We start from the raw sequence: 23,610 nt of genomic DNA, 5'->3' as shown, positions 1-23,610 counted from the left end.
CTTGGCTGGCTGCTGTGGCTCACGCCTGTAATCCCAGCACTTTGGGAGGCCAAAGTGGGAGGATCACTTGAGTCTACAAGTTGGAGACAAGCCTGGGCAATATAATAAGACCCTGTCTCTATAAAAACAAACAAAATTACTCTGAATGGGAGAAGAGGCTGCTGAAGGCCACAGTGGGGAGCAGGATGCAGACACCCCTGGCACAGTGCTGGCCAGTAGGCACCTCCAGCCTGACTCTATTTATCAGAGGCCAGAGGCTGAAGTCCAGAGAGGTTGAGGAGAGAGCACGGCTGGTCCCGGGGCCCTTCCCCCGCCTTGTTCCCAGGGCGCCCCTGACCTTTGAGCCGGCTCAGGCTCTGGCTCCTGCACGGCACGTGCACACTCGCCTCGCCTCTGGACCAACCAGATCCGCGGCGGCCTCTCTAGTGGTTTGGTCGGCGAGTTCGGGCCAGCGCGCGGCAATGCTGCGGCTGCTGGCGTCCCGCTGCGCCCGGGACCCGAAGCCCGGCGTGTTTGCACGTCCTGCCGCGGGACTCTGCCACCCAGGGCATCGCCAGATCCGCCAGGCTTCTGACGCGCCGCGGAACCAGCCCCCGAGCTCCGAGTTCGTGGCCCGGCCGGTGGGCGTCTGCTCCATGATGCGCCTGCCGGTGCAGACCTACCCCGAGGGGCTGGACGCTGCCTTCATCGGGGTGCCCCTGGATACTGGGACCTCCAACCGGCCCGGGGCGAGGTAAGGCCTGAAGGTCCTGGACCGGGGACACGTGGAGGGACCGCTTGATGGCCGCCGGTCTGGAAAGCACCGGGACAGGCGCCCCTGCTGGCTCCGGGTCGGTTGGAAGTTGGCTCCAAAATGCCCTTTAGGGTTGGAGATGGTTGAGTTCCCTGGACCCACAACAAGCAACCCCCCAGGGCCCGACATGGGGACGGCCTTCCACATCGTGTCATCATTGGTCAGGAAGAGATTCTAGAGCCTGAACCTTCTCCGTGTCCCCATCCTGGGTCCTTGCTGGGATGGCGACTGGATTCCTCTCCTCTCCCCAGCTTACAGTGGCAGGTGACATTGCATTTGAGAGCAGAAACTGGCTGCCCCTTCCCCAGATGACATCCTGAGGGATGTCACTTGACTCAAAAATGCTCAAATGAAGGCAATTTTCCTAGGATCAAGTTGGAGGAAGCAAAATCCATTTTCCTAATTATTGAGCATCAACAATTTCTGATTCAGCTCAGCAACATGATATCTGACTGTACTGATCTGAATTATGAAAGCTAGCACCTATTAAATGTCTCCTAAGTGCAAGGTGCTTTGCATAGATTACCTCGTTTAATTCTTACTACAGTGCAAGGTAAATATTTTACAGATTAGGAAACTGAGCCTCAGGGAGGTCATGAAATTGGTTAATGCCATTTAGTACACTTACTTAGTCCCTTCCACATATAGCGTAGGTCAGTGATTCTCAAGCGGGGTGGTTTTGCACTCAGGGGACATTTGGCAATATCTGAAGGCATTTTTGGTTGTTATGCCTTGGAGGAAGGGAGCTACTGGCATCTAGTGGGTTACAGGTCAGTGATGCTGCTAAAAATTCCATTATGCAATATTGCAACATGGAATCATCTGGTCCCAAATGGCTGAGGCTGAGAAGCCCTGGCCTAAGTAAAGCCTAAAGTCTCCGCAGATGACTGACAGGACAATTCTTCCTTCGGCAGATTTGGACCTCGCCGCATCCGGGAAGAATCAGTGATGCTTCGGACGGTCAATCCTAGCACGGGGGCCCTCCCCTTCCAGTCCCTCATGGTTGCAGACCTTGGCGATGTGAATGTCAATCTTTACAACCTTCAGGACAGCTGCCGGCGAATTCAAGAGGCCTATGAGAAAATTGTAGCAGCTGGCTGTATTCCCCTGACCTTGGGTAATGTCAGTCTGCAAGCGAGAAAGTGGTTCCCTGTACTCAGGGTTTATTTATCAGGGGCTTGAGTACAGCTACTTCTCCTGGGCAAGCCACTGATAATATGGAGACCGTAGGAAAGAGAGCATTGCAATTCATTTATTTTAATCTCTGGGGAGAGGATATTTCGTGTTGTGTGTGTGTGTGTGTGTGTGTGTGTGTGAGAGAGAGAGAGAGAGAGAGAGAGAGAGACTGAGACTGTTACCCAGGTTGGAGTGCAGTGGTGCAATCTCCACTTCATGGGTTCAATTGAGTCTCCTGCCTCAGCCTCCTAAGCAGCTGGGATTAGAGGCACCCTCCACCATGCCTGGCTAATTTTTGTATTTTTTTTTTTTTTTACTACCGACCTTATAGAATCCTCTGGAGATTTAGAATGACTCCCTGTACATTTATTTAAGTAATTCTAATTTTTCTCCCACTGTAAAGAGGTTTTCTTTTTTTTTTTTTTAATGGATTGGAGGTTTCAGTGGGACGGGAAAATCACAAGGAATTAGGTGTTCAGAGGAATGTATTGAATAGAGGCGAGGAACTAGGATGTTGAAAAGTAAAAAAAGGAGAGAAGGAGAGGAAGAAAGAGGAAGAAAAAGGGAGAGAGAACAGGAATATTGCTTCATTCTAAAAATGGGTATTAATAATGGCCGATCAATATTTTGTGTATTTAAAATGGAGAACTCTATAAATATTTATTGAGTTTACTTGTTCCGGATCTGAGTTGAAGTCCTGGATATCCTTATTAATTTTCTGTCTCGTTGAGTCTACATCTCATTATGGGTCTTATGTATCTGGGTATTAAGATCTCTTATTGTTGCATTGATCCTTTTACCACTGTATCTTTGTTGCTTTGAAATCTATTTTATCAAATGTGAGAATTGCAACTCCTGCTTTTTGTTTATTTATTTATTTTTGCTCTCCATTTGGTTGGTAAATTTTTCTCCAACCCTTTGTTTTGAGTCTTTGTGTATCTTTGGATATACCATTAGGTTTTGGCTGTATCTTTTGATTGGGGGATTTAGTTGATTTAAATTTAGGGTTACTGCCATTTGATGTTAACTGGCTATTTTATCCATTCGTTGATGTAAATTCTTCTTTATGTTGATGCTCTTTACTTTTTGGTATATTTTTAGAAAGGCTCATACTGGTTGTTCCCTTCTATGTATAATGCTTCTTTCAGAAGTTCTTGTAAGGCCTGGTGGTAATAAAATCTCTGAGTACTTGCTTGTTCATAAAAGATTTTATTTTTCCTTCAATTGTGAAGCTTAGTTTGGCAGTATATGAGATTCTAGGCTGAAAGTTCTGTTCTTTAAGTATGCTGAATATTGGCCCCCACTCTTCTGGCTTGTAGGGTTTCCACTGAGAGATCTGCTGTAAGTCTAATAGGCTTCCCTTTATGGGTAACCTGGCCTTTCTCTCTGGCTGCGCTTAGTATTTTCTCCTTCGTTTCGATCCTGGTGAATCTAACGATTATGTGCCTTGGGGTTGCTCTTCTTGAGGAATATCTTTGTGGTGTTCTCTGTATTACCTGGGGTTGAATAGTGTCCTGCTTTGCTAGATTGGGAAAATTTTCCTGGATAATATCCTGAAAAGTATTTTCCAGCTTGGATTCATTCTCTCCATCACATTCAGGTACACCAATCAAACGTAGATTGGGTCTTTTCACATAGTCCCATATTTCTTGGAGACTTTGCTCATTCCTTTTCATCCTTTTTTCTCTATTCTTGTCTTGTCGTTTTATTTCATTAAGTTGTTCTTCGACCTCTAATATCCTTTCTTCTGCTTGATCCATTCTGCTATTTAAACTTGTGCATATTTCACTAAGTTCTCGTGTTGTATTTTTCAACTCCATTAGTTCATTTATATTCCTCTCTATATTATCTATTCTTTTCAGCATTTCGTCAAACCCTTTTTCAAAGTTCTTAGTTTCTTTACATTGGGTTAGAACAAGTTCTTTTAATTCCCAGAAGTTTCTTATCATCTACCTTCTGAAGCCTACTTCAAATAATGGAACACAGTCCTTTTCCATTTTTGTATTTTTTGTAGAGCCAGGTTTTTGCTCTGTTGGCCAGACTGGTCTTGAACTCCTGACTTCAAGTGATCTGACCACCTCAGCCTCCCAAAGTACTGGGATTACAGGCATGAGGCATTGATTTTTGATTTCCAAAAATTCTACATTAAAATAATATTTACCTGCTGGGCACGGTGGCTCATGCCTGTAATTCCAGTATTTTGGGAGGCTGAGGAGGGTGGATCACTTGAGGTTAGGAGTTCAAGAACAGACTGGCCAACATGGCAAAACCCCATCTCCACCAAAAAAAAAAAAAAGCCAGGCATGGTGGTGTGCACCTGTACTCCCAGCTACTCAGGAGGCTGAGGAGGGAGAATGACTTGAACCCAGGAGGTGGAGGTTGCAGTGAGCTGAGATTGTGCCATCGCATTTCAGCTTGGGCAATAGAGCAAGACTTCGTCTCAAAGAAAAAAATAGTATCTACCTTGATTACTAAGTTTTTTGGCACACTTTACATCTTGTACACTGGAAGTGTCTCCCCCAGCTCATCCCAGCCCTTGATTCCAGCCCCAGGAAGGCGGCCAGTAGGGTCTTTCCAATGATTTCCAAGATGATGTTTCTTTCATTCTTTTTTTTTTTTTTGAGACGGAGTTTTGCTCTTGTCACTAAGGCTGGAGTGCAATGGCACGATCTTGTCTCTCTGCAACCTCCGCCTCCCAGGTTCAAGTGATTCTCCTGCCTCAGCCTCCTGAGTAGCTGGGATTACAGGTGTCCACCACCATGTCCAGCTAATTTTTTATTTTTAGTAGAGACAGGGTTTCACCATATTGGCCAGGCTGGTCTCAAACTCCTGACATGAGGTGATCCACCTACCTTGGCCTTTCAAAGTGTTGGGATTACAGGCGTGAGCCACCGCGCCCAGCCAAGAGGATGTTTCTAATGACTTTATCTTCCAGGAGAACTGCGAAGAGGGTATTTCTGTCCTGCTCAGGGTCTACATCGACCTATACGGCAGCTTTCCCCTTATCCTCACCCTCCACCCACTCTCACTTTTTCTCTTGTTCACAAATACTTAAAATGACAGGGACCTTTACCTAAATATCGAAAATTATTTTTGCCAAATGAGAGAGCCTAGCTTGCATGGCATAGTGGGAAGAGTGTGGTTTCTGGATGGTGTGGTTTGAAGTCTCAGCTGCATTTCTCCCTAGCAGTGTTGCTGTATACCTTGCTTGATGCTTCACGCCCTCACTTGTAGCACGGGAATGATCGTAATAACACCTACTTCACTGCATGGTGTGAGGGGCATATAATGAAACTGCACATGCCCAGCATCATGTATGGCATATCTTTTTTTTTTTTTTTTGAGATGGCAGTTTCGCTCTTGTTGCCCAGGATGGAGTACAATGGTGTAATCTCAGCTCACTGAAACTTCTGCCTCCCGGGTTCAAGTGATTCTATTGCCTCAGTATCCCAAATAGCTGGGATTACAGATGCATGCCATCATGCCTGGCTAATCTTTGTATTTTTAGTAGAGACGGGGTTTCATCATGTTGGCCAGGCTGGTCTCGAACTCCTGACCTCAGGTGATCCACCTGCCTCGGCCTCCCAAAGTGCTGGGATTACAGGCATGAGCCTCTGTGCCCGGCCTATGCATGGCATATCTTAAGCTTCAATAAATGTTAGCTATTGTTATTATCAGAAAGAATACTTTCCTAGGTCTGGCCCATATGGTAGCCACTAGCCACATGTGGCTAAATTCAAATTAATTAAAATATTCAGTTTCTTAGTCATCTTAGCTACGTGTATGTCACGTGTCTCACACGTGGCTAGTGGCTACCATATGGTCCAGTACAGATAGAACATTCCCATCATCATAGAAGGTTCTATTGAACAGAGCTATTCGAGGCATTTTCCTATAATACTCTGAAAAGGCATTTATCTAGAGTACTTCTTAATTTGTCTAATTTCCTCTTTTATTTGTTTTTGAGACAGGGTCTCACTCTGTCACCAAGGCTGGAGTGCAATGGCACAGTCATGGCTTGCTGCAACCTTGCCCTCCCTGGGCTCATGTGATCCTCCCACTCCAGCCTCCTGAGTAGCTGGGTCTACAGGCATTTGCCACCATGCCCGGCTCATGTTTTTAGTTTTTGCGGAGACTGAGTCTTACTGTGTTGCCCAGGCAGACCTTGAATTCCTGGGCTCAGGTGATCTGTTTGTCTTAGCCTCCCAAAATGTGGGATTACAGGTGCACGCCATTGTGTCTGGCCTATTTTTATTTTTTAGAGACAGGGTCTTGCCATGTTGCCCAGGCTGGTCTCAGACTCCTAGGTTCAAGCTATTTATTTTTTTGAGACAGTGTCTTGCTCTGTCAGCTAGGCTGGAATGCAGGGTCACGATCACAGCTTACTGCAGACTTGACCTCCCAGACTCATTAAGCATCCCACCATTCAGTAAAATCTTATTGGCCGGGCACGGTGGCTCACGCCTGTAATCCCAGTACTTTGGAAGGCTGAGGCGGGCAGATCACCTGAGGTTAGGAGTTCAAGACAAGCCTGACTAACATGGAGAAACCTCCATCTCTACTAAAAATAAAAAATTAGCCAGGCGTGGTGGTGCATGTCAGGAGCCCGAGGCAGGAGAATTGCTTGAACCCAGGAGGCGGAGGTTGCGGTGAGCCTAGGTCACACCATTTCACTCCAGCATGGGCAATAAGAGCGAAACTCCATCTCAAAAAAATAAATCTTTTTTTTTTTTTTTTTTGGTTTTGTCAAATGTTTTATTGAGTGTAGACATCTGGAGTACTGTAAAACATGCATTATCTGTAGATTCAAAAAGGAGCAAGCCACATTGTCCTCACTGTCAAATGTGTCAGGCTTGGCATACATGATGGAGATTAATGAAGTATCATGAGAGTAATATGGTTCCTGAAAAGCTTCTACAATTTGGAGTAGGGTCTTAATCACGTGAAAAGCAAAGCTGTTCACATTTAGTGAACTTGCATTTCACTGGAGGTACACAGTATTTTAATGTTAAAACAAATAAAAATTGTTTGTTTGTTAAAGATTCCCATCTCCCCAACTTTATTTGTCCCATCGGTTTTCAGAAATTTTAATTTCAAAAAAATCATATGCCTTTTGGAAGTTGTATGTTTATCTGAGCAATAACTAAATTTTATTTCTTCTTCGGTTGTTGAGGTGTGTTAAATTTGAAGAAGATAATATCTCCATCTTCAACAATATAATTTCTGCCTTGTTGTCTGTATTTTCCAGCAGCCTTGACTGCATTTTCAGAACCTTCCTCTTTAAAATCTTCATATTTCATTACTTCAGCCATAATGAATCCCTTTTCAAAATCTGTGTGGATCTTTCCTGCAGCCTGAGGAGCCTTAGTCCCTTTCCTGATGGTCCATGCACGCACTTCATCTGGGCCTGCAGTGAAAAAGTATTCTAGCTGGAGTGCTGCAAATCCAGCCTTAATGATCTTTGGCAAAGCACTTTGTGTCATGTTCGCTTCCAGATACTTCTGTCTCTTCTCAGCACTCAATTCTTGCAACTTGAGTTCCAAGGCCCCACTAAAAGGAATGACCAAGGCGCCTGGGTCATACTTGTCCACCCACTCTTTAATTTTTATCAACCATTTGTTTTTCTTTCGAATGTAGTCTTTTTCAGAAAGATTAACCAAGTAGACCATTGGTTTGGAAGTCAAAAATAAGTGTTTATTCAACACTTCAATCTCTTTGTCATTCCAATCATGATAGAAGCAAACAGGTTTCTTTTGATCTATAACCCAGGATTTTACTTTGCACATTATATCATATTCAGGTTTTAGTTTTTTATCTCCTCCTCTCACAGCCACCTTTTCTAGTTTATCTATAATGGGCCCAATCATTTCCTCATCTTTAAGCTGAAGCTCTTCATGTATTGTTTCTATATCTCGAATAGGATCTACACTTCCTTCAACATGCGTGATATCATCATCTTCAAAAGCACGTGTTAGGTGAAAGATGCCATCACAGGCACCTAATATGAGATAAAAAAGCATTCCCCAGGCCCTGCCCATTGTGAGCTCCTTTCACAAGGCCAGCAATATCCACTACATTTAGAAAGGCAGGAATTTTGCTTGCTGGTTTGTGGTACTGACAAAGAAAGTCAAATCTTTCATCTGGCACAGGTACTCTGCTCTCATTAGGATCAATAGTGCAGAATGGGAAGTTTTCTGCTGAAGCCTGACTATTGGTTAATACATTGAAGAAAGTAGATTTCCCAACATTTGGCAATCCAACAATACCAATTTTCAGTGAGGTTCCAAATCTTCCAATGATTGGGGGTGGTTTAATTCCATCACCTCCCTTCTTGGGGGGCATCGTGCTCGGCCTGGGCGATCAAAAAAATAAATCTTATTGTAGTTGTGGTTATAGCTCCTTAGTCTAAAAGGGTGAAAATTGGGTTATTTTAAGATTATTTAGCTGGGTGTGGTGGCTCATGCCTGTAATCCCAACACTTTGGGAGGATGAGGCGAGTGGATCACTTGAGATCAGGAGTTTGAGACCTGTCTGACCAACCCCGTCTCTACTAAAAATACAAAAATTACCCAGGTGTGGTGGCAAACACCTGTAATCCCAGCTATTTGGGAACCTGAGGCAGAAGAATCGCTTGAACCTGGGAGGCGAAGGTTGCAGTGAGCAAAGATCACACCATTGAACTGCACATGCCCAGCATCATGTATGGCATATTTTTTTTTTTTTTTTTTTTGAGATGGCAGTTTCGCTCTTGTTGCCCAGGATGGAGTACAATGGTGTAATCTCAGCTCACTGAAACTCACAGCCTGAGCAACAAGAATGAAACTACATCTCAAAAAAAAAAAAAAAAAAAATTACTCTGTGTCATCCTCTTATTCACTTTCCAGACGTTTTCTTCTTATTCCTCTTTGCAGGTGGAGATCACACAATCACATATCCCATATTGCAAGCAATGGCAAAAAAGTAAGTCCCAAATGGCTTGGCCCAGCAAGATTTCAAAAGCCAGAAGTTAGGGAATGCTGTTTGCTCTTAGGTGGCGTTAGGTGACTGCTGCTGGCTCAGGTTATGGGGGATGATAAGAAATTCCCAAATGAGCTGGTTCTGGGGATCAAAATTAAGGTTGAGCTCCAGGTGTCTCTGTCAGTCACCAGCTAGAAGCCAAGACAATTTATTATTAACACTTCTGCCCACCCTCCCTTGCCCTAGATCTGTCCTCGTATGTGTGCTCAGCATTTTCAACTCGCCTCTGTTTTTGGAAGTTGAGCCCCTAGTGAGATATACAACCCCAGTTAATGTCAGTTTCTATTTTGTTTCAATGGCCAAACACTGACAGGCACAACGGTGGAGCCTGCTGAGAGGCCCTTGTTTCCTCCTGAAAGGGCACCTTTCCCAGACAGTCAAAAGAGTGATTTGCCAGTTGTGGAAGTCTACCGGGCATTGACCGGCTTTGGCTAATTTAGTTTGAGAAAGAGACAGAAGGGCCGGGGTGGAGGGTGGCAGCTCCGGAATGTGTCTACAGAAGCACATGTGGGTGGCATTCTGGTTGGAGGTGGGTGGGTGCAGGTCTTTGCTCGAAGCTGCATTTATTTCTCACGGATTTGGATCAGATGTTTATTTTGGGTGGCTGGCAGGGGCTGATGGAGGTTATGGAGAGAGTGCTGGCTTGGAGAAAGGGTGGCTTGGTTTAGTTAAGCCTTCAGCCAAGCTCACCTGTGCCACCACCCTTGATTCTAATCCTGTCTCTAAATGAAGCAAATTCTGGGAGATAGGTGTGGGTGGCAGCCAAAACATGTCGGATTTCCTGCCTGACTTCTGTGAGTTTATTGTTCCTCTGAGATGCTAAGTGGTATCAGGAAGAAAGAAACCGATTGCAAGGCAGAAGACCGATGCGGGGCGGGGTGGGGGGTGGGTGCTGGTGGCTCACACCTGTCATTCCAGCACTTTTGGAGGCTGAGGTGGGTGGATCACAAGGTCAGGAAATCGAGACCAGCCTGGCTAACATGGTGAAACCCCGTCTCTACTAAAAATACAAAAAGATTCTGCGGGCATGGTGGCACTTGCCTGTAGTCCCAGCTGCTTGGGAGGCTGAGGCAGTAGAATTGCTTGAACCCGGGAGATGGAGGTTGCAGTGAGCTGAGATCAAGCCACTGCACTCCAGCCTGGGCAACAAAGCGAGACTCCGTCTCAAAAAAAAAGAAAACTGATGCCAGGTCTCCCCTCCTTTGTGGCTGTGAACTGTGACCAAGTTTGGTGGCCTGAAGGGCGGCTGTGCTAGGGCCCTACAGGGAGGGTTGGCCTCTGAGCTGCCCTGTTGTCATCAGGCATGGCCCTGTGGGGCTGCTGCATGTGGACGCACACACGGACACGGCCGACAAGGCCCTAGGAGAGAAACTCTACCACGGGACGCCCTTCCGCCGGTGTGTGGAGGAGGGTCTCCTGGACTGTAAGCGGGTGGTGCAGATTGGCATCCGGGGCTCTTCCATGACCTTGGATCCCTACAGATACAATCGGAGCCAGGTGAAAGACCGAATGTCCCCCAACCCTGCCCCCAAAATGCCTTCCTCTCCCTTTGCTCACTTGGCAACCAGGGATTCAGCAGGGGCTTTACTAACCAAGTCAGAAAGCAGGGACAAGAGGCTGAGTTTGCGTCATCAGGGCCACAGGGAGAACAGGGTGAGGGGGCTGACTTACGGGGCACAGGAAGTCTATTGCTGGGGTGGGGAGACAAGCAGAAACCCACCAACCCCTCAGACGGTGCTGGCTTAGAAAAGAGGGAGGAGGCCGGGCATGGTGGCTCATGCGTGTAATCCCAGCACTTTGGGAGGCCTAGGTGGGTGAATCACCTGAGGTCAGGAGTTCAAGACCAGACTAGCCAACATGGTGAAACCCTGTCTTTACTAAAAATGCAAAAATTAGCCCAGTGTGGTGGCGTGCACCTGTAATCCCAGCTACTCGGGAGACTGAGGCAGGAGAATCACCTGAACCTGGGAGGCGAGATCGCACCATTGCACTCCAGCCTGGGCAACAGAGTGAGACTCCATCTACAAAAAAAAGAAGAGGGGAGGAGGTCTGGACCCAAGATGAATTGTCACCTTCTTAGTTCTGGTCCTCATACCTTCTAGGCAGAATGGCTCTCATGTAGACGCGTATGACAAGACCCCAAGGGGAAAAACCCAAATCCCTTGCTTCTAGAGTGTGCCAAGGCCAGTCTTCTGGACAAAGCAGTTCAGAAGGTGCTAGTGTGAGCTGCTGAGTTTCCCACTATGGCTTTAGCAAAGCTTCTCTCTGATCCCTACTCCAGAGGTCAGCTTTGACCCTGCTTCCTTACCAGTCATTGTCCTGCCCTTCCTCACCTGTAAAATGAGGGTGATAGTACCCTCCTCATGGAGGTGGAGGGTCAAGTGTGATAGAGCTGAGCTTGGGGCTGGCAAACAGGAAACGCCCTGTAAATGCTGCCAGGCAGAAGCCTCAGTCCGTCTCTGCAGGGCTTCCGGGTGGTCCTGGCTGAAGATTGCTGGATGAAGTCGCTGGTTCCTCTGATGGGGGAAGTCAGGCAGCAGATGGGAGGCAAACCCATTTATATCAGCTTTGATATTGATGCCCTGGATCCTGCCTATGCCCCAGGGACAGGGACGCCTGAAATTGCTGGTCTCACCCCTAGTCAGGTAAGGAGACTCCTCCAGTGAAGATTCCTGGGGGTGGGGATACTTAACATCCATTTTCCTGGGACTTGAAGCGAATCTTTAGAAATCAGGTTAAGATCTCTCTCTCTCTACGCACACACACACACACACACACACACACACACACACACGTCTGTGTGTGTGTGTGTGTGTGTATATATATATATATATATATATATAAAATTTTTTTTCTTTTTTTTGAGATGGAGTCTTACTCTTTTGCCAAGGCTGGAGTGCAGTGGCACGATCTTGGCTCACTGCAACCTCCACCTTCTGGTTTCAAGTGATTCTCCTGCCTCAGCCTCCCAAGTAGCTGGGATTACAGGTGCCCACCCCCACACCTGGCTAACTTTTGTATTTTTAGTAGAGATGCAGCTTCACCATGTTGGCAAGGCTGGTCTCAAACTCCCGGCCTCGTGATCTGCCTGCCTCGACTTCCCAAAGTGCTGGTATTACAGGTGTGAGCCACTGCGCCTGGTCTATAGTATCCCCTCTTAAGAACGCTGAACTTGGCAGGGCGCCGTGGCTCATGCCTGTAATCCCATCACTCGGGGAGGCTGAGGCAGGCGGATTACTTGAGGTCAGGAGTTTTAGACCAGCCTGACCAACATGGAGAAAACTCCGTCTCTACTAAAAATACAAAATTAGCCAGGCATGGTGGTACATGCCTGTAATCCCAGCTACCCAGGAGGCTGAGGTTGAGGTGAGCTGAGATCATGCCATTGCACTCCAATCTGGGGCGACAAGAGGGAAACTTAGTCTCAAAAAAAAAAAAAAAAACCCCAACAAAACCCAAAAAACAACAAAAAACCCACTAAACTTACCTTTTGAGGATTCAATTTAAATAAAAGTGCGTACAATGGGCCAGATGCAGTGGCTCATGCAGTAGTATCCCCAGCACTTTGAGAGGCTGAGGTGGATGGATCGCTTGAGCCCAGGAGTTTGAGACCAGCCTGGGCAACATAGTGAGATCCTATCTTTACTAAAAATAGTAATAAAAAAATTAGTCTGGTGTGCTAATGCACACCTGTATTCCCAGCCACTAGGGAGGCTGTGGCAGGAGGATCAGTTGAGCCCAGGGGGGTCAAGGCTTCCGTAAGCCATGATCACGCCACTGCACTACAGCCTGGGTGACAGAAACCCTGTCTCAAAAAAAAAAAAAAAAAAAAAAGAAGTGCATGTGATGGTGCCACTACTTACCAAGGTAGCTTAAAACTTAGAAACACCCAAATAAAGCTCCAATAATGTGTGCTGCAAGTAAATGCATGGAGGCAGAATGGTTATGACCAGAAGCTCCAGGAGGCCAGGACCTATGTATTGTTCCCTACGTTGTCCTTGAAGCCCAGGACAGTGCCTGATACATACAATTAGTAGGCACTCAAAGATACTTGCAAGTAAAATGAATGAAACTGCTTAAACCTCATCGAGTACCTTACATCCTCTAAGATCTTAACTGTCTCTCTTGAAATGGTTGTAACCATTCTCTGTTCCCACGAGGAATTTCTGAAACACTTTCCTCATCCTTCTGCTTAGCAACCTTCTGGGCTTTTCACCTGCAGGATGGAAACCCTTTTAGACAAGGTCACTCTGTTCCCAGTCTCCCTCACTTATTCAGTCTTCTGGCCACAACTCACTACCTGAACTTTTCCCAGCTTGGTGCCTTTGCCTGCGTTTTTTTCCTCTGCCTGGCTTATCCCTTGAACTAAGTATTTCCACTGTGGGGAAGCCTTATCCACCGCTCCAGGCTCTTACCTGTGCTGCTACCATTCTGGGCTTGCTTTTCTTGAAGCCCTTAGTGCACGACATTGAAACAATTGGTTTCCTTGTCTCCATCACCACACCATGCAGCCCTCAGGAGCAGGGAGTGTGTAGTAATCTGTGTCTCTGGGAGGCCTGTCAGTGTGCCTGGCAGTCCATAAATGTTTATCGAGGGGAAGCAAATTCCAAGCCAAAGGGTGGCATAGGCTGGGAAAAGCTCTACTGGGTGCTTTTCATTGTAAATGATTGCCACCGTGGACAACTCAGTCTTGATCTTGAATAGGCTCTGGAGATCATCCGGGGTTGTCAAGGCCTGAACGTGGTGGGCTGTGACCTTGTAGAAGTTTCACCACCATATGATCTTTCTGGTGAGTAAGCAAGAAGACGGTGATCCATGGGCAGCTGCTAGCTTAAATTATAGGAAGCTAGTTAGTAAGCAGAAAATGGGGCTGGGGCACAGTGGCTCATGTCTGTAATCCCAGCACTTTGGGAGGCCGAGGCAGGCAGATCACCTGAGGTCAGGAGTTCAAGACTGGTCTGGCCAATATGGTGAATCCCATCCCTACTGAAAATGTAAAAATTAGCCAGGTGTGGTGGCACACACCTGTAATTCCAGCTACTTGGGTGGCTGAGGCAGGAGAATCGCTTGAACCCAAGAGGAGGAGGTTGCAGTGAGCTGAGACCACAATACTGCACTCTAGCCTGGGCGACAGAGCGAGAGTCCATCTCAAAAAAAAAACAAAAACAACAAAAAAGAAAATGGATGAGTCCCCTTACATGACTCAGGGAACTGGCTGAGCATGTCCAACAGCGAAGAAAACATATCTATTGCTGCACACTTACAAACATGAGCTCATTCACCCTAACAAAACCCCTGGGAGGTAGCTAAGGATCATTAGCTTGCCCACCAATCAGCAGAGGAGAAAGCAAGCAGTCTGCAGTCTAGTGACAGGGTGATTTAAGCAGCTAAGTTCCTGCTTGATAAACATTAACATATGTTAAGATCTTCAAAGGAGATGCCATCCCAATAATTTTAATGTAAACAAGCTTATGGAGTTATGTCTATTGACCTCAGAGGGTGGATAATAAATACAGTACACATCATTAGTATAGGTTCTCCTTTGGGAAAAATCTGTTCTCAGAATAAACCAAGAACTTTCTGAATTTTAAAATAGGATTTCCAAATGATGCCTGATGGAGGCAGAGAGCCCGGGCAAGCATGTTCACAGCTGGTGGCTCCCTAAGGGAGGCACAGACAGGACTCTGGAAAAGGAGGCACAGGGGAAGAAAGCTGAGGGGTTCCAAGGCTTGGTTCAGGGGGTGGTCTGCAGGGTATTCATGTCAGGTTTTACTTCTTCATAGGGAACACGGCCCTGCTGGCAGCTAACCTGCTGTTTGAGATGCTGTGTGCTCTCCCCAAAGTGACAACCGTCTGAATCTTGTGCTCTTCAAGACAAAACAGATTGCATCGCTGACAAGTTCTCAAGAACTTATGAGTAAGCAGTCTGAGAACTAATGAGTTTATGCCAAGAAAACTTTCTGCTGAAAGTGTCATTGCTGGCTGTGAAATGGGATATTCAGTAGAATTCTCACCCAAACAGCAACACTTCTAAGGAATTTGGATTAATTAAAAAAAAAAGAGTACTTGTACTGCTTTGATTTTTTTTCCCTTTGATGAAAGATGGAAGGAAATAACAAAAACAAAATAAAGAAAAAAAAAGATGGAGGATAAAGGGGAAGAGATGGAGAATTACATTCAAGGTTATCTAAGTATTAGAAACATGACATTTAAAAAAACCTTATGACCCAGCACTTTGGGAGGTGGAGGCGGGTGGATCACGAGGTCAAGAGATGAAGACCATCCTGGTCAACATGGTGAAACCCCGTCTCTACTAAAAATACAAAAAATTAGCTGTGCATGGTGGCGCGTGCCTGTAATTCCCAGCTACTCAGGAGGCTGGGGCAGAATTGCCTGAACCCAGGAGGCGGAGGTTGCAGTGAGCCGAGCTCCCACCATTGCACTCCAGCCTGGGTAACAAGAGCGAAACTCCGTCTCAAAAACAAAAAACAAAAAACAAAACAACCTTATGAATACTGTATAAGCATTCCATATTTCTATAGTATCTTTCTTCCTTTTTAAATGTTTTTGATGATCTACTTCCTAGAGTATTGAGTATCTTCCTTTAAAATACAGCTCGGATGTTGCAGTGAGCTGAGGTCACACTACTCCAGCCTGGGTAACAGAGCAAGGCTTCATCTCAAAAAACAAAAAAAAGCAAAAGAAACCCAACTCCTTCTATGAGGAGCTTAGGGCTGCATCTTGGCTTTAGGACCACTGTGAACATAAGTAAAAAGTATTAAAGAACACAGAGAGCCTAATAAACTTCTTGCTCAGAAGCCTGGAAGGGTACACAAAATGCCTTCTAAACTGGAAAACATAAGGCTGGACATGGTGGCTCACACTTGTAATCCCAGCACTTTGGGAGGCCAAGGCAGAAGCCAGGAGTTCAAGACCAGCCTAGACAACATGGTGAACACCTGGCTCTACTAAAAATACAAAAATTAGCCGGGCATGGTGGCGTGAGCCTGTAATCCCAGCTACACAGGAAGCTGAGGCAGGAGAATTGCTTGAACCTGGGAGGTGGAGGTTGCAGTGAGCAGAGATTGCACCATTGTACTCCAGCCTGGGTGACACAGCGAGACTCCATCTCTAAAAAAAAAAAAACGCAGTGGCTCACACCTGTAATCCCAACACTTTGGGAGGCCTAGGTGGGTAGATCACCTGAGGTTAGGAGTTTGAGACCAGCCTGGCCAACATGGTGCAACACTGTCTACACTAAAGAAATAAAAATAAATAAATAAATGCCCTCCTCCCCCAAAACAAAACAAGAAAACATCAGCTGGGCTCTTAATGTTACTTATGCTAACTCACTTCCTGTAAGACTCAATTTTGTAGTATCTACTCTTCAAGTTGCTGTACCCTCTGTGACAGCGATTCCTGAAATCTGCAGTTAAGCTGTGCTGATCTTAAGCATATGTTGAGTACATGCAAATTCAATATTGTTGATAATGTGTCCATGATCAAATCATCATCTTGCAATGTAAGGGCTGCCCCATAATTATCACACATTAAAATAGTTTATTTCTTTTTCCATTCTGTAATCTTAAAATAATATCAGCTTCAGTGCCTGTTCACAATACAAAAAAAGTCAAAAAACAAAAAAACACCCAAAACATAAAAAAGAAACAATTTGCCAATAAGTTATTTGTTCCTAAGAGTATCAAAAGTGCAAAATATTCACCTTCTTTTCAGATCTCTCCCAAGTATAATCATCCTCCTTGACAGACTGAACAGATTCAGCAGCTGCCACACTGAGTTTGTTTTTAAGGGACAATGTCAGACATGTGGATGGGAACTACAGTTCATCTGTAGAGATGTTTGGCATCAGCTTTTAAATAATTCTATTTAAGGCCGGGCATGGTGGCTCATGCCTGTAGTCCCAGCACTTTGGGAAGGTGGATCATGAGGTCAGGAGTTTGAGACCAGCTTGACCAACATGGTAAAACCCTATCTCTACTAAAAATACAAAAATTAGCTGGGCGTGGTAGCATGGACCTGTAGTCCCAGCTACTCAGGAGGCTGAGGCAGGAGAATCACTTGAACCCAGGAGGCAGAGGTTGTGGTGAGTCGAGATCGTGCCACTGCACTCCAGCCTGGGCAACAGAGTGAGACTGAATCTCAAAAGAAAGAAAGAAAGGATTCTACTTAATCAAAAAAGGTCTGAGTATGTGCTTCCAATCTCTATTCCCAAACAAAGGAAATCACTAAAAAAAAGTCAGATTATACTTCTTTTTGTAATAGAAAAATATTTATGTAATGATGGCAGCTGCAAATTGATTGGGACGTTAATAAATAAAAGGGAACAATTATCAATAGGCTGCAAATGAGGAAGAAACCAATCTACTTGCAAACTACAACCAAATTCTCACGGCTAATAAGTGATGGCAGTGAGACCACAGCCCCTAATGGAAGTTAGGGCAGCTTCCCCCACTGAAATGTTCTTTAGTTGGAGCTGATAACCTCAGTGTTAGACAAAAATTGTGCAACAAACACCTGAGCAATAATTTTTTTTTCTTTTTTGAAAGTGGCATGTATTCTGCAAAGACCTGTCTTAGGCCGTTTCACCCCGTTTGCTAAATGTGATGCATAGTCTGTATCAACCAGAAGAACCCATCTCTAAAAACATCAGTGTTGATATTCAAAGACCAGAGTGTTAGAACCAAAACCGGGTCTTGTATGATTACATACCTCAGACATCAGACAGAGCAATGGTGGCACAGGCTGAGCATGACAATGGCTTATACATTTGACACAAAAGTAAAAAAATTCATGGAAGCATTCAGGAGGAAAGCCTTGCATGGTCAAGGGTAAAGTTCAATTGATAATAAAAACTCCCTAATGGCCTCATAGGGCACCAGCTCTAAACGGATCTGTAGAAGAATTTTTGGGATGAAACATCTGCCAGACACATTGCCAATCCCACTACTACTTTCCTTTCCTAGTGCAAATGGAAGGTGCAGCTGTCTGAAGGTCTTTTTATTTTAATAAAAATTCTCAAAAATGTATAAATCTGGCATGGTGGCTCCTGTTGATAATCCCAGCCATCTGGGAGGCCAAAGTGGAAGGACTGCTTGAGGCCAGGAGTTTGAGACCAGCCAGGGCAACATAGCAAGACCTCATCTCCGTTTAAATAAATAAATAAATAGAGTTTTTGGTTTTCAGAAATTAAAGTCAGGAATTTCATTAGTACCAGAAATTAAAAATTAAAGCCTGCCACCAAACCAAAACACTACTTATATAAGCAACCTGGCCATAAAAGACCCAGAAAGTAATTTTGAGGACTGATATATCAAGGAGCCAAATGAATTCCTTAACCATTTCTATTTGACCCAGGTGCCATGAGATACAGCATTCAGGCCAGGTGTGGTGGCTCACACTGGTAATCCTAGCACTTTGGGAGACCGACGTGGGCAGATCACGAGGTCAAGGGATCGAGACCATCCTGGCCAACATGGTGAAACCTTGTCTCTACTAAAAATATAAAAATTAGTGGGACGTGATGGTGGGCACCTGTAATCCCAGCTACTCAGGAGGCTGAGGCAGGATAATGACTTGAATCTGGGAGGTGGAGTGAGCAGAGATCGCACCACTGCACTCCAGCCTGGCAACAGAGCAAGACTCCGTCCCCCCCCAAAAAAAAAAAAAAAGAGATACAGCATTCAGAGGAAGTGTTCATTTTTAGAGGATCATATAGGAGAATGAAGCCTGGCAGTGATTTCTTTTTTAATAAAGCTATGGACTCCATGAAACCTATAGGAATTCCTAGCCTTAAATAATTTATTACTTACCAATGTAGCTCAAGATTTAAATTATTCAGGATCCAAGTGGCTTAAAGGAACCCTAACTTAGTAAATGTCCCATCACTGATTTTCACCCTTCACAAAGCCACCAAAAACAACTTGCTTTGACATTTGAATGGACCACTCTTTGTAACTGTCCAAACTCAAACTCAGAACCACTGGTGGTTCTGCCCCGAAAAATAAAGGGTATGCTCTCTAACCGGCTGGTATGAGCCAGCCTGGGGACCACTAAACACTGCAGCTCAGCATGCTCAGGTGCTGACTGCCAATCTGACCCCATTACTCATGAAACAGCTGTAAGTTAAGAGTGAAAACAATGAAGATGAGACATCAAAATACAGGCCAGAAGTGGAAAGTAAGCCTTCTGCAAAATGGGAGTCTAGAATAAGTCTTGGCTCACTTGCTACAAAAGATGACTTGAAGACACAGCACTTTTGGGGTAACAGTGTTCAAAATGCAATTGTTGAGAAATTTGAAGTTCCTTGATACAAAGACATGTCTGGTATTTTACTAAAGAGACGCTATTAGAGTGAAGAGGTTCCTTGAGCCTGACTCATAGCAGGTGGGAATAATTTCTCTTCAGTTTAACATCTACTGGCTTTATAGCAGCTTATCTCTACGTTCAGAGAACAGGATTACAAGTTATGGCTCCTAATATCCATACCCTGAAATCGCTAAGAGGCAGAAAGGCATCTGAAAGCATATATGTCAACGGCTCAAAGTCATCACAGTACTTCTTGCTGTGCAGACACTCCCCTGGCCACCAGGAGCGCTGGGGCGGCAGAGGCGATGCTCACTGCATGTCTCAAAGCTGCATTGCTTCAGCCACTGCCCAGCCTCCCTTTCCTTTTCATGAGAACTCACATGCAGAATGCCCGCTCACTCCTTTCCTTTTCAATCCTGGCCAACAAACTGTTGTTGGGGGGATACCCCCAAAATATACCTTTAGCCAATTACTCCCAGAACAACCAGTAAATGTGAGATTGCTTGCAAAGGGGTCTCTTTCCAGATGCGGGGCTAGAAGCTGCTATGGTTTGTTCAGGGTTAAGAGCATGCGCCATGGCAGCAGCATAGCTGGGCTGGGGCTGGGGAAGGGGCCAATGACCCAGCCTGCACGACAGGCTCAGGAGGGTCCACCAGATGCCGTTTGCAGGGTGGAGCCCTGTGTTTCTCCAAGACACAGGACAGAGGGTGGGATGAGCACGGGACCGGGATGAGAAAGAAGAGGGGATGAGCAGACTATTTTCAATGGTGTGGCATTCAGTGAGGAAAAATAAAACCCAGAGGAAAAGATTTTCATCTAGGGAATTCAAACTTGTGGTGTTTTTCATTCCTAGGTTAGAATAGGACAAAGGAAAGATTCTTCTAGCCATGGTTCTAGAAGAGCAATCTAAAATCTATACTCTGTTCATTATGGTAGTTTGAGTCCTAAAAATACCTGTTCACAGGGGCATGTTAAAAAGTCTGAAGAGTTCAAATCCCTTTTGAAAATCTTCTCAGTCTAGTTCAGGCCATGATGGGATATAAAATCTCTGTAAGGAGCCCTCCAGCAGGCGTTCCATCCACAAGGAGAGCTTGCTCAACTTTCCTTTGATGGGCCTGGATCCAAGACCACAGGAAGGTTTCCCTCGAGATTCACCCAGGTGGAGGGAAGAGTCAAGATCGCTGCATGACCCCATGGCTTCCTCCTCTTCGACTGTTTTTTGGGGCTTGAAGAGGCAGAAGTATTTCTTGTGGCCATTCAGGGCCAGTACATAACCAGTGTAGTCACGTTCCATGAAATGCTTATCATATTGGTTTGGGATCGGGGCTGCATCTTGAGCAAATTCTAATAAGTATTCTAACCATTCTCTGTGTTTATCTAGACTCAGGAAGGAGAAGTGTAGGCAGCTGCTCCTGTAGGAAGAAGAGAATGAGGACTCAGGGTATTTCCTGACACATTTAATTGCTGAGAAAATAAATACCCCAGTGAAACTTAAAATCATAGGAAAACGCTTTGTGTCGGGTGGGGCCTCAACACAGAGAAACGAAGGCTCTCTGAGGGAGCCAGTGCCTCTCCAGCAGCTGCGACAACTTCAATCACCCATTCCCCCATCCCTTGCTCGGTGGAACTTGCATTGGTCTTCTGGAAAACACACCAGAGCTAGAGAACAGTCAGTTTGCTGAAAGCGCTCAGAGAATAACACTGAGTTCAAGCTCTTCTGTCCAGAATCAACAGAACACGAAGTGAAGTGGGAAAAGAGGGCCCTGTCTCAGTGGCTCAGATGTCTGATTGGAAAGGTCACAGCCAGCATCTTGTCACACAAATAAAGCCCCATAAGACCAAAGAGAAAAGTGTGCAATTTCAGTGCACCTGCCCCCCCCGCCCCCCACATGCTTACCCAGTAAATGTGTAGACCTCCAAAGCAAATTTCTGTAGTAGGCTGGTCTTGGTAGAATTCGACAGGATGAGGACCACATTCATGTGGCCTGGCCTCAGGCGTACCAAGTTACTGGTGTATGTTACATCTGTGAGTTCAGTTACCTCCACAAAGCCTTTTTTGGGAACCTTGCTGTGGAGAAATATTGAGGAGTTAAGATGCTGTCAGGATAGGGGAAAGCCATTACTTTGAAAAGGAACAAGTGAAAGAAAATGCTACGTTCTAACCAGACTAGGTATGTTATTCACTATTTTGAGCCTAACACATTGGTAGGATGGGGATGGCCTAACTTGCTAATCCCTGACCTACAAACAGCCTTTGTGTGCTGCTTTTCTTTTTCTTTTTGAGACACGGTCTTACTCTGTTGTCCAGGCTTGAGTGTGGCAGCATGATCATGGTTCACTGCAGCCTTGAACTCCTGGGCTCAAGTGATCCTCTCACCTCAGCCTCCCTAATAGTGGGACCACAGGTGTCTGCCACCACATTCAGCTAATTTTATATATTTTGTGCAGAGAGAGGGTCTCATGTTGCCTAAGCTAGTCTCGAATCCTGGGCTCAAGCAATCCTCCCACCTTGGCCTCGTAGTGTTGGGATTACAGGTATGAGCCACTGTGCCCAGCTTGATGCTGCTTTTCAGGTGCAGAAGTTGCTCTAGGACAGAATGAAGAAAACTATCGCTCAGTCTGTGTTCTTCATCTCAGAGACCCTGGCCTCTCACTGCTGGATATGTGTGTGCACTCAAGACTGGTCATGTTCATTGACAGTTACAGGGACAAACCACGTCCTGATTCTGGCTCATCTACCACTTGCCTGACATGATTCTTTCCTTCTGCCTTATGAAATCTAAGGCATCTAAACACCTAGAGGCTCTTAGTAAACACAAGTCACAGTGACTTTTCCTTGTATCCACACTTTACATGGAAGGAGGTGCAGGAGAGTTCTTCTCTACACTGTATGTTCCAATGCTGTGTTATTAGATGACATGATCTAGGGGGTAGGTGCCAGGGAGGTAAGTTTGGTGTTTTGTTAGAGAAACCTGCTGTTTTCTTTGGTGAAGCTTGGTTCGGTCTTCCCAGTCTTCTCTTGGGCTTCCTCTTTATCTGGAGGGCTTGACTCTCGCTCATCATTCGAATCACTAAAGTGAAAAAAAAGTTTTACAAAAAAAGTGTCAACAGCGAGCATGGAGGTGCAGTGAGAAGCCACAAGACATTTACCTGAAAGCCTGAACGATGACTGTGCCAAAGAGGATGAAGAGGGCAGAGAAGATCAGGGACAGCAGAGGCATCATTTCCCGCCTAAAACCAAATTGGCGAACTATTAGCTCAACTTAAACTTTCTTCTCTCTAGCTCAAAAAAAGAGAAAAATCCCAAACCAGAAATTATTCACACCAATAAACTCTTACTAATTTCAGGCAAACAGAGCTTTTCCTGGTGGGTGGTGGCGGTGGAGGGAAAGGTAGAGATTGTTTGCTCAGTGTTCTAATTCAGATAGCTTACTCTAAAAGTTTGATTTTTTTTTTTTTTTTTTTGAGATGGAGTTTCGCTGTTGTTACCCAGACTGGAGTGCAATGGCGCGATCTCGGCTCACTGCAACCTCCGCCTTCTGGGTTCAAGCAATTCTCCTTCCTCAGCCTCCCGAGCAGCTGAGACCACAGGCGTGCACCACCATGCCCAGCTAACTTTTGTATTTTTCGTAGAGACGGGGTTTCACCATGTTGGCCAGGATGGTCTTGATCTCTTGACCTTGTGATCCACCCGCCTCAGCCTCCCAAAGTGCTGGGATTATAGGCGTGAGCCACCGCGCCCGGCCTAAAAGTTTGATTTTATAGCTCAGTATAATAGACTATGCTTGGCCAGGCGCAGTGGCTCACATCTGTAATCCCAGCACTTTAGGAGGCCGAAGCAGGCAGATCACCTGACCAACATGGAGAAACCCCGTTTCTACTTAAAAAAAATTACAAAATTAGCTGGGTGTGGTGGCGCATGCCTGTAATAACAGCTACTCAGGAGGCTGAGGCAGGAGAATTGCTTGAACCTGGGGGACGGAGGTTGCAGTGAGCTGAGATCACACATTGTATTCCAGCCTCAGCAACAAGAGCAGAACTCCATCTCAGAAAAAAAAAAAAGGCTATGCTTAATAAATTCTGCATAAGGAAACAATATAAGGAATAATAAAGGATTTAAGGTATAAATATGGAAGAATTTTCTGATAATGTGGAATTATTTCAACTTTACTAATTTTTTTTCTGGCCAGAATAATTCAGATATAGCCCAGAAGGGTGAAGTAGGGAGACAAAATTGATCTTGCAAGATTTCATCTAGGACTGGTGTTCTGAAATTTTATGCACCCACCAACATTCAT

The 23,610-nt window shown here is 45.3% G+C and overlaps 2 protein-coding genes and 1 pseudogene across 5 annotated transcripts in view; 1 reads left to right on the top strand and 2 right to left on the bottom strand.

Moving 5' to 3' along the window:
- The first annotated feature begins 424 nt into the window (after nt 1–424).
- Nucleotides 425–15,057, top strand: AGMAT (agmatinase (putative)). Of its 2 annotated transcripts, XM_035307828.3 has the most exons (7): nt 425–733; nt 1,708–1,910; nt 8,881–8,929; nt 10,288–10,483; nt 11,452–11,631; nt 13,691–13,775; nt 14,770–15,057. In XM_035307828.3, exons 1-7 carry the CDS (start codon nt 462–464, stop codon nt 14,841–14,843), a joined length of 1,059 nt encoding a protein of 352 aa, XP_035163719.2. In that variant the 5' UTR covers nt 425–461; the 3' UTR covers nt 14,844–15,057. The 2 variants fall into 2 exon arrangements, with proteins under 2 accessions (XP_035163719.2, XP_035163720.2); XM_035307829.3 differs by lacking the exon at nt 11,452–11,631.
- On the bottom strand, nt 6,997–8,330 carry LOC100396673 (obg-like ATPase 1 pseudogene; annotated as a pseudogene).
- Nucleotides 15,058–16,526: 1,469 nt separating the features above from the next.
- DNAJC16 (DnaJ heat shock protein family (Hsp40) member C16) overlaps nt 16,527–23,610 on the bottom strand; it is a 44,314-nt gene continuing 37,230 nt past the window's right edge. For all 3 annotated transcript variants that reach the window (XM_035307827.3, XM_009000458.5, XM_002750315.7), the window contains exons 12-15: nt 22,463–22,543; nt 22,285–22,383; nt 21,210–21,380; nt 16,527–20,724 (exon numbers count right to left, since the gene is read on the bottom strand). In XM_035307827.3, coding sequence (XP_035163718.1) covers nt 20,325–20,724; nt 21,210–21,380; nt 22,285–22,383; nt 22,463–22,543 — 751 coding nt within the window. In that variant the 3' untranslated portion in view covers nt 16,527–20,324. The remainder of the gene's footprint in view (nt 20,725–21,209; nt 21,381–22,284; nt 22,384–22,462; nt 22,544–23,610) is intronic.

The sequence above is a fragment of the Callithrix jacchus genome, chromosome 7 (assembly GCF_049354715.1).
Source record: "Callithrix jacchus isolate 240 chromosome 7, calJac240_pri, whole genome shotgun sequence".
Lineage (NCBI taxonomy): Eukaryota > Metazoa > Chordata > Mammalia > Primates > Cebidae > Callithrix > Callithrix jacchus.
This window is presented reverse-complemented; position numbering and strand designations above follow the sequence as displayed.